At 41.2% G+C, this 10,281-nt stretch overlaps 1 protein-coding gene across 4 annotated transcripts in view; it reads right to left on the bottom strand.

Annotated features, from left to right (window-relative positions):
• Nucleotides 1–1,155: 1,155 nt before the first annotated feature.
• GRAMD3 (GRAM domain containing 3) overlaps nt 1,156–10,281 on the bottom strand; it is a 123,497-nt gene continuing 114,371 nt past the window's right edge. For all 4 annotated transcript variants that reach the window (XM_010846312.1, XM_010846313.1, XM_010846314.1 and 1 more), the window contains exons 13-14: nt 6,059–6,152; nt 1,156–2,392 (exon numbers count right to left, since the gene is read on the bottom strand). In XM_010846312.1, coding sequence (XP_010844614.1) covers nt 2,351–2,392; nt 6,059–6,152 — 136 coding nt within the window. In that variant the 3' untranslated portion in view covers nt 1,156–2,350. The remainder of the gene's footprint in view (nt 2,393–6,058; nt 6,153–10,281) is intronic.

The following is a 10,281-nucleotide window of genomic DNA, read 5'->3' as shown; positions in this document are numbered from 1 at the left end:
AAGATAGGTTCATCTGTGTCATATTTTTATCATATGGAATTTTTCTGAGTGACTTCATTTAGTATGATAATCTCTAGTTGCATCCATGTTGTACAAATAGCATCATTTTTTGTGGCTGAGCCGTAGTCCGTCGTATATATGGACCACATCTTTATTCATCTGTAGATGGATGTTTAGGTTGTTTCCATGTCTTGGCTATTGTGAGTGGTGCTGCTACGAACATAGGGGTGCATGTATCTTTTTGGATTAGAGTTTTGTCTGGATATATGCCCAGGAGTCAGATTTCTGGATCATATGGTAGCTCTAGTGTTTTGAGGAATCTCCGTACTGTTTTCCATAGTGACTGCACCAATCTTCATTCCCACCAACAGTGTAGGAGAGTTCTCTTATCTCCACGTTATCTCCATAAGGCTTACCTTTTTAATGCTATTTTCTATGCCAATTTTTGACAATGCCATTCTACACAGTGACATAATTTAAGTGCTCTGCTACTATTCAGTAGATGTCACTAATGTTCTGCCCTTAAGGCTTCAAAGAATATTCTTGTATGTAAATCTTTGAGGAAATCTCTTATTGCTTTGGGATAAATTCCTGGATAGCCTTACTAATTTAGTGAAATAACTTTTAAAGCCTCCTCACACAGTTGCAAAATTTCTCTCCAGAGGTGGCTGACACTCTTGAATCTTTCATGGTTTTAACTATAAAACACTGACGTAGAACTTTGATAACACCGGACTGTCAGATATGCAAACATTTTAAGAAAAAATAAATACGGTTCCTATTAAAAGAGTATATTTCTTGCCCCACGAGGCCATCAGCTTTAGAAAGATTATCACATTTAATTCTCACAATGACACTTTCCCTTGGTACTTTTATCCTCATCAAAATGGGGCAAAATAACCAAATATCTTGCTTATAGTCACATAATTCAAAAATGTGGATCCAGGAATCATGCATTGATGTTCTGATAACAAAGCTCATTTTCTTTCCCCTGTATTGTTGTAACATAAGAACTTAAATCAATTTTTTTGCAAGTGAATACTAGGGAGGAAAAAAGAATGGGTGATTTGGAAGTAGTAGAGAGGGATGAGAAGCAGTTAAAAAGCAGTTAAAAAGTCTTAGTTACAAGAATTTACAGACTGACAAAAGACAGTGTTAGCAAGGTATTTAAACCAATGAGTATTTATTAAAAGCCAGGGGCGCACCAGGCACAAGTCCTGTCCACTAGGCTAACAAATACAAATGATGTAACCAATTCACTTATTAGCTTATCTGATTAAACAAAATACATTTCATAGAAATGATTATAAAATGCATTATAGATAAACAGAATATCTTTTATATTAACAAATCTTAGGGTACCTAAATAATTATTAATAAAAACCAGCCAATCCATATGGTAAATAGAAGTTAGCAAACTACCAGTTATATGTTTTAGTCAGCAAAAGAGTAAAGCATGTTATCATCATGCTGATGGGTTTCACCATTAATTATAGACATCCTGTTTCAAAACAAACACAGTCCACCTACAATCTTAAAAATGCAGTATCTTCCATCCAGTATCAAATCACTATTATATTTTTTGGTTTAAAGATTAGTTTTGGTTTCAGAGTCAGTATATATTTAGTACTTTAGTCTCAAGTCTCACAGATTCTTGACTTGGGGTGGGTGAGAATTAATCCTACTAAGTATTAATGAGAGGAACAAAACAAAACATAAAATGGGATCGTTTAATCAGCTTTGCCTGATTTTCTTGCCAATACGCAGCTGAGACGTTAAGATACACACGTAACTTAAACCAGAACATAACATCAGAAAGGGAAAAAACCCCAAAACTCAAATGCTACTTGTTTGAAGCAAGTTTGTCCATGAGAGGTTTTTTTTTGCCCTTTTGGAAAGTCATGGCAAATTCTTTAAGGGACTGTATCGAGTTTGTTGGCACATGATTTATCCCTTCCGTTGAAGGCTGGCTAAGGCGGGGGTGGATACATGAGAGAAAAGGCTGATGGGTAGGACTGAAAAGGCTGGAGTGGAATATGTTTGCTGACACAGTCACAATAACCTGCCGAACCACAATCATCCAAGTGTCCGCCGGGCCCTTCTGAGACCTCCAGAGACGGGTGTTTTCTTCAGGCACCAGCGCTGAAAACTTCCTCAGAGAGTCAAGGTCAACTTTTATTGCACAGGAACCAGAATTATTCCCCATTCCCCCCTTTCCTGAGCCTGAGACCTCCAAGGGCAAGCGAGGCTGCCCGCCCGCTAGCTCCTCTGGCCAGCAGGGAGCACTCCACCAGAACACCCTGGGAGCACCTACTTGAAGGGAAGTGCGAGGTACTGCGTGGCTCGAGCTTCAGTCACCATTCTCAAGCAGCTTTTGTAAGTTGTTTTGTATCTTGAAATAATAGAGAGAAAAGCTCCTGTTAGTCCATAGAGTGGAGTATACAGTAATGGCGTATTTGCAGGGGTTCATATAATGCTTGAGATTAATCTCTTCTACTTTGAATTAAAAGCTACACATGGGTTAAATTTAGATCAGGCAAATAAATGCACTATCATGGCACAAAACTGTTGGACAGTCCACTTTAAAATGAAAAAAGACAGGGCAAAAAATGAAAGAATGGCACAAAGGTGACGATGTCAGTAGAGACTAAGAGAAATAGAACAAAAACCTTAGCAACACCAGGTGTGACCCAAGTGCACTCAGAGGCAATGGGAGACTGTCGTTGACAAAGCCCATCTGATGGTCTGAATCGGACAAACCACAATACAACATTCCCCAGAAGACAGAATTTCACAGGACACTGCCTAGCTGTGGATCTCAAGACCACAGGATAGTGTTGGGCATTGAAAATGGGTTTGGTAAATGTGTGGGTAAACGAATTTGAAAGAATCCAGAGCAGGGTGTTTTTAAGGATCAAGACTGTGAAGGGAATAGGGAACTCTGTGGAACAAGAGAAAGAGAACATAGTCTTCTTTTGCAAGAATATTCTGTGATGTCCTACTGGCATCCACAGAGTAAATGGAGAGGAGGAGGTCTAATAAGTATGTCCCAGGAACTTCATGTATGCTCACCTTAACCACACACACGTTCACACACACAGGCAGGTTTTCTATGCAAAGGAGATAAACGGGCAGTTTACAAAAGGAAATCCATATGAAGAATATATGAAATGATGTTCAACCACAGTATTAATCAGGAAAATGTAAATATAAACCATGAGATCTGACTTCACACTCGGTCTAGGATGTGGGAGGGGGCCAGAATGGCTTAAGATGGTGTCTACATTAGAGAATCTGAGGAGACGTTTGAAGATAATTAGTGAACAAAGTCTTGTGCAAGTAAAAAAAAGAGGAAGGAGTTAAAATATTCTTCAATTTCCCACAGGAATGACTGAAAGGGCAGTGATGCCATGAACAGAAATGGTTAAGATATAAGCAGGCAGATCAGGAGGCTGAGACATGACCAGTCCCTGCGGGAGAATAAAAGAGAGTTGCTGGTGTTGAGAAGAAACAGCCGAGACGTGGCTCCTACCTCCCCATGGCTGCTCTACCTCCGCCATGCACTGCTAGGTCATCACCAGCCTGCCTGGGGAGGGCGGGGCTGGCGGGTACAGCCTGAGTAACAAGCACATGGGTGTGCCCTGGTGACTTTTTATGCCAAGATTCCTATGAGCAATGAGTGCAACTTATGATTATTTATAAGGTCAACACATGCATTTTGACCCTAAATCCCCTCTTTCCGCTTCTGCTTTGGGACACAGGTTTATGTTGGCACCCTAGCCGAGTGGCTGGGTTCTGCGCAAGACGTAGCCAGCTGTCTCTCCTGCTTTCCTGTCCCTCATTACAGAAAGTGTTGTCCCTGCCAGGATCCACAGGAGAATGGAAGAAATGCACAAGAGGGTGGCTGGGTTCTGCATGCTTCCCAGTCCAAAGAACATCACCAAGTGCCAGCATGAACAAAAGAGAAAATTATCACTCCATTCTCCAGGTCAGCATGGAAGTCAAACATATCTAAAGTGAAAGTCACTCAGTCATGTCCAACTCTTTGTGATATAGTCCATGGAATTCTCCAGGCCAGAATTTGGAGTGGGTAGCTTTTCCCTTGTCCAGGGGATCTTCCCAACCCAGGGATCAAACCCAGGTCTTCTGCATTGCAGGCAGATTCTCAACCAGCTGAGCCACAGGGGAAGCCCAAGAATACTGGAGTGGGTAGCCTATCCCTTCTCCAGCAGATCTTCCCGACCCAGGAATTGAACTGGGGTCTCCTGCATTGCAGGCAGATTCTTTACTAACTGAGCTATCAGGGAAGCTCTAAACATGTCTAAGCATTTCATCAAAGAAATTTTACCTTCAATTCTAGCAACTTTAGAAAGCAACTTTAGAAAGGAAAACAGTTCTGGTTGCTACTCCATACCTTCTCTAGCTTGATTATGGATCGAAAAGAGAGAATGTCTGAGTCTGCCCACTGATACAGTAATTCAGTGGGAATTATCTGTCATGCCTTGGTTTAGAATAGAAACCTGTGGACTCCTTTGCTCCCCATACTTAAGTGGTTAAGTGCTAGATACCATTTGGTATCACAGGACAAACTTAATTTGACTCATTTGTGTTTTATGTTTCTTCCCAAGTAAGCATAACTGTACTATTATGGAAATCCACCAAATACCAAGCATTTGTGGCAGCAATTAGAATTGAATAATTCACTAAACCTTTCCTGAGATAAGGATCAAAACAAAGCATCAGATGGGAAGGAAAAGACATGCTGAAAGAAGAGAGAAGAAATGTTAACAAGGTTTAACTTCAGGATATTTCTGGCTCCCACCATCTTCTCCTGTTTGCCTCACTCTTCAGTGACCTTATCCCCAAGCATAAGGTTGGATTTTTGGGGAGCAGTAAAGCAGAGCGCTTCTCAGGACAAATGTGGGAGTCAGACCTGGCTCAAATTCTAGCTCTGTCAACTTTCTGGCTCTGCCTCCTTGAGTAAGTTAACTTGAAACTTTGATCATTTTGTCAGATGGAAACAATGACATCTACAGAGACTGAATGCAAATATTTTATGTATGGTGACAACCAGCCTGGGTGGAGCTGAGGCTCCACCTCTCTGGTCAGGACACTCCCCCTACAGTGTCCCTCCCTGGAGCTCCATGTCAGATATCACTTATCCTTGGGGCCTAGGACAAGAGAATAATTTCTAACCAAGGAGGAAAACCACAAAATCTACTATTAATAACAAGGAAAATGAGCTGAAACCTATTTCTTTGTGGAAAATCCCCTGGCGAGGTTTAGTCATTTCAATGGCTTGTTGCACACCCATGAGTGTGTAACCCCTGCCCTACGGTGGTAGGGGGCCTATAGTACCAACATAAACCTGTGTCCCAAAGCAGAAGCAGAAAAGAGGATTCTGGGTCAAAATGCATGGATTGACGTTATAAATAGTCGTAAGTTGCACACATTGCTCATAGGAATCTTAGCGTAAAAACTGTCACCAAGCAGTAAGACCAATCTAGACAGCATATTAAAAAGCAGAGACATTACTTTGCCAACAAAGGTCTGTCTAGTTAAGGCTATGGTTTTTCCAGTGGTCATGTATGGATGTGAGAGTTGGATGGTGAAGAAAGCTGAGCGCTGAACAATTGATGCTTTTGAACTGTGGTGTTGGAGAAGACTCTTGAGAATCCCTTGGACTGCAAGGAGATCCAACCAGTCCATCCTAAAGGAAATCAGTCCTGAATATTCATTGGAAGGACTGATGTTGAAGCTGAAACTCCAATACTTTGGCCACCTGATACGAAGAGCTGACTCATTTGAAAAGACCCTGATGCTGGGAAAGATTGAGGGTGAGAGGAGAAGGGGATGACAGAGGATGAGATGGTTGGATGGCATCACTGACTCAATGGACATGAGTTTGAGTAAGTTCTGGGAGTTGGTGATGGACAGGGAAGCCTGGCATGCTGCTGTCCATGGGGTTGCAAAGCGTCAGACATGACTGAGCGACTGAACTGATTGACTGAGGCAGTAAGTATAGTGACTGCCCCAACACAGGAAAGAAAGCACTCACCTTTTCTAATCTCATTATGTTAGCTGTAAGCTCTTGGCACAAGGCCTCCACATTTAACTGTACTTGTGACCCCAGGCCAGATGGTGCTGTCTGTCTGTAAGAACCAAGAGAAAAATTACTGTGGGCAGGAATGGCAAAGAAACAAGTGGAATGAACACATTTTAAATTTATTTGAACAGAAAACTAGGTTATAATAGAAGACAGTGTGCATTTAACCTGCTAACATCAGAAAGGCCCTGCAGTAATCTACAACTCCAGACTAGATGTTTAGGAGACTAATTCTACAAAGATCAGCTGGAAATCTCTTAAGCTATTTTTGTCTAAGTGGCTGTGTTGTACCTCGGCTTCCAAACAAGAATCAATTATTCTCAAGCATGTGGTTTCTTAGACTCCTTTTATTAACCGCTGATACTTCCTCTCTGTCCATGATGGCATGCATTTTTAAGGACTATTGCTTTTCTCAGTCATATTAGTACTGTTTATGGGAGAAGCAATCATTTACACTAGAACTTTCATGTTTGAGCTTCCCTGGTGGTTCAAACGGTAAAGAATCTGCCTGCAATGCAACAGACCCAGGTTCAATCCCTGGGTCAGGAAGATCCCCTGGAGACGGGAATGGCAACCCACTCCAGTGTTCTTGCCTGAAGAATTCCATGGACAGAGGAGCCTGTCTTTAATCAAATTTCTGTTGATGTATGTGACTTCTGTATTTCCTTCCTTGAGACCTGCCATATAAATGTTAATTGCCCTTGTCTAGTAATATAACTGATTATTCACTATTTACCACTTGAGTGTTAAAGGCATGGGCTCTTACTCTGGGGTCCACTGGGGTCCTATACCAGCTAAAACTGTAGGACATTTAGAGATATGTATACATTTTCCTGGAGAGCTGCTCAAAAACCATTGATCAGATTTCCATGTTAAGGTCAAGCACCATTGTTTGTATTTTCTCTGTTTCTTGGTTGTAATTTAATTTTAGCTGTAAAGTTTTTTTTTTTTAATTTAAGTATAGTTGCTTTACAGAATTTTGTTTTTTTGTCAAACCTCAGCATGAATCAGCCATAGGTACACATATATCCTCCTCCCTCCCATCTCCCTCCCCATCCACTCTAGGTTGATACAGAGCCCCTGTTTGAGTTTCCTGAGCCATACAGCAAATTCCTGTTGCCTACCTATTTACATATGGTAATGTAAGTTTCCACGTTACTCTTTCCATACATCTCACCCTCTCCACCCCTCTCCCCATGTCCATCAGTCTGTTCTCTGTGTCTGTTTCTCTATTGCTGCCCTGTAAATAAATTTTTCAGTACCATTTTTCTAGATTCCATATATATGTGTAGAATATGATATTTATCTTTCTCTTTCTGACTTACTTCTCTGTATAACAGGCTCTAGGTTCATCCACCTCATTAGAACTGACTCAAATGTGTTCTTTTTTATGGCTGAGTAATATTCCATTGTGTATAGGTACCACAATGCTTTATCCATTCATCTGTCCATGGACATCTAGGTTGCTTCCATGTTCTAGCTGTTGTAAACAGTGTTGCGATGAACAATGGGATACATGTGTCATTTTCAATTTTGGTTTCCTCCGGGTATATGCCTAGGAGTGGGATTGCTGGGTCACAACTTAGCTCCTACTGCTAAGTTGCTTCAGTCGTGTCCAACTCTGTGCGACCCCATAGACGACAGCCCACCAGGCTCCCCTGTCCCTGGGATTCTCCAGGCAAGAACATTGGAGTGGATTGCCATTTCTTTCTCCAATGCATGAAAGTGAAAAGTGAAAAGTGAAAGGGAAGTCGCTCAGTCGTGTCCAACTCCTAGCAGCCCCATGGACTGCAGCCTACCAGGTTCCTCCGTCCATGGGATTTTCCAGGCAAGAGTACTGGAGTGGGGTGCCATTGCCTTCTCCATCTTCCATAGGGGCTGTATCAATTTACATTCCCACCAACAGTGAAAGAGTGTTCCCTCTTCTCCAGCATTTATTGTTTGCAGACTTTTTGGTGATGGCCATTCTGACTGCTGTGAGGTGATAGCTCATTGTAGTTTTGATCTGCACTTCTCTAATAATGTGTGATGTTGAGCATCTTTTCATGTGCTTGTTATAAGCTGTGAAGTTTTTAGATGGCACTAATTGGTCTAATTTATTTTACATAGGATCCATTTTTGAGCCATAGATACTTGGTAACTTATTGATGATTATCTAAATGTTAAGAAAGCAAACATGTTTTTCATTGAGCAGAGGTGAAACAGTTTTTTCTTTAACCTTGATCCATAGTATCAAAGTCTTTTATCCCAGAAAGGAAACTGAGTTTAAATCTTAAAAAATATATGTATTATTTATTTATTTGGCTGTACTGGGTCTTAGTTGCAGCATGTGGGATCTAGTTCCTTGACTAGGGACTGAATCCGGTCCCCTGCATTGGAGTGTGAGGGCTAGCCACTGGACCACCAGGGAAGTACCTGGTGAAATCTTTTGGTTTCTAAACGAGGGATATGAGACTCAAGGTACTGATTTATCCACATGAAATTCTGATAGTCCACAGGCTGTGAACCCACTAACAAAGCTAGTACAATGTATATATTAAAAAAAAATGGTTCTGTACCAATGAAAGCAGATTACAAGTGTGGGTTTAGCTACCTGGGCAGCATGGATGGATGACCCTGGATAAAGTAAGATACAGAGGAAATTCAGGTTCTGTTAAATTACTCTATTAACAGACTTTCCCATCATAGATGTTCCCTGACCTCATGTCATATGTGACCTCTATGAGTTTCCTTTTAAATGATTGTTTTTCAGACTGTTACCTCCTCTTGGGTTGACTAAATAGTAGAATAAATATTCCATTTGACTTTCATTAATAGAATTTCCCCCTCATTGTCACCAAGTTAATTAAATGATAACAGGACAGGAGGTACATTTCCCTAATAAAATCACTTATATCATTTATGGTGAACTAATACTAATAGTTTACAGTAATGTAGAGTCACCTTCTAGCTCTAGGTGTATTATTAACATTCTGAACAACATGGGAGAGAGTAAGGGCAGGGTATAAATCTGTCCCAAACCATTCATTAGACTTCTTATTATTGCTTCAAATGTATGTTCATGGTACAAAAATAACCTGTGTAACAGCATACACATAAGCCATAGAACAAAACTTTTAGGTAACTGTTACGAGTGTCAAGAAAGGCCCCAGAATGATATAGCATAATAGTTCTTAAAGTGTAGACCCCAGACCAGCACCAGAAGCTTGGAGAATGGGCCCTGCAGTCTATTTTAATAAGCTGTCCAGATGATTCTGATACACAATGAAAATATACTGACTCCCTTCTCAGTTATTCCTTACATGCAAGGAACCACTGGTAGACTAAGTTTCTATGGTCATATAGACCTGAATCCTGATTCTGTTATTTCTTTTTTTTTTTTACAAACTATTTCTCTGAGTCTCAGTTTTCTCATCTGTAAAGGAGGGAATAACACCTATCTTATAGGGTTACTTCCCTAGTGGCTCAGACGGTAAAGCGTCTGTCTATAATGTGGGAGACCTGGGTTCGATCTCTGGGTCGGGAAGATCCCCTGGAGAAGGAAATGGCAACCCACTCCAGTACTCTTGCCTGGAAAATTGCATGGACAGAGGAGCCTTGTAAGCTATAGTCCACAGGGTCGCAAAGAGTCTGGCAAAACTAAGTGACGTCACTTCACTTCTTACAGGGTTATGGTGAAGATATAATGAGAGAACATTGTTGGTGTGTGAAAGTATCTATTTCAACAGTTTCTCTAGCACATGATACATACTCTATAAAGAAATATCTCTACTTTTAAAACTTTAGCTAGCAGTATGCTTTTATTTTACTTTTTAGGGAATGTGTCAAAATCCTCATGTAAATGGGTTTATAGGAAAGACTGCTATGTCAATAGATTTAATTCAGTTCAGTTCAGTTGCTCAGTCGTGTCCGACTCTTTGCAACCCCATGAATCGCAGCACGCCAGGCCTCCCTGTCCATCACCAACTCCTGGAGTTCACCCAGACTCATGTCCATCGAGTCAGTGATGCCATCCAGCCATCTCATTCTCTGTCATCCCCTTCTCCTCCTGCCCCCAATCCCTCCCAGCATCAGAGTCTTTTCCAATGAGTCAACTCTTGGCATGAGGTGGCCAAAGTACTGGAGTTTCAGCTTTAGCATCATTCCTTCCAAAGAAATCCCAGGGCGGATCTCCT

The sequence above is a fragment of the Bison bison genome, unplaced genomic scaffold, assembly GCF_000754665.1.
Source record: "Bison bison bison isolate TAMUID 2011002044 unplaced genomic scaffold, Bison_UMD1.0 scf7180017864235, whole genome shotgun sequence".
In the NCBI taxonomy this organism is placed as follows: Eukaryota; Metazoa; Chordata; class Mammalia; order Artiodactyla; family Bovidae; genus Bison; species Bison bison.
This window is presented reverse-complemented; position numbering and strand designations above follow the sequence as displayed.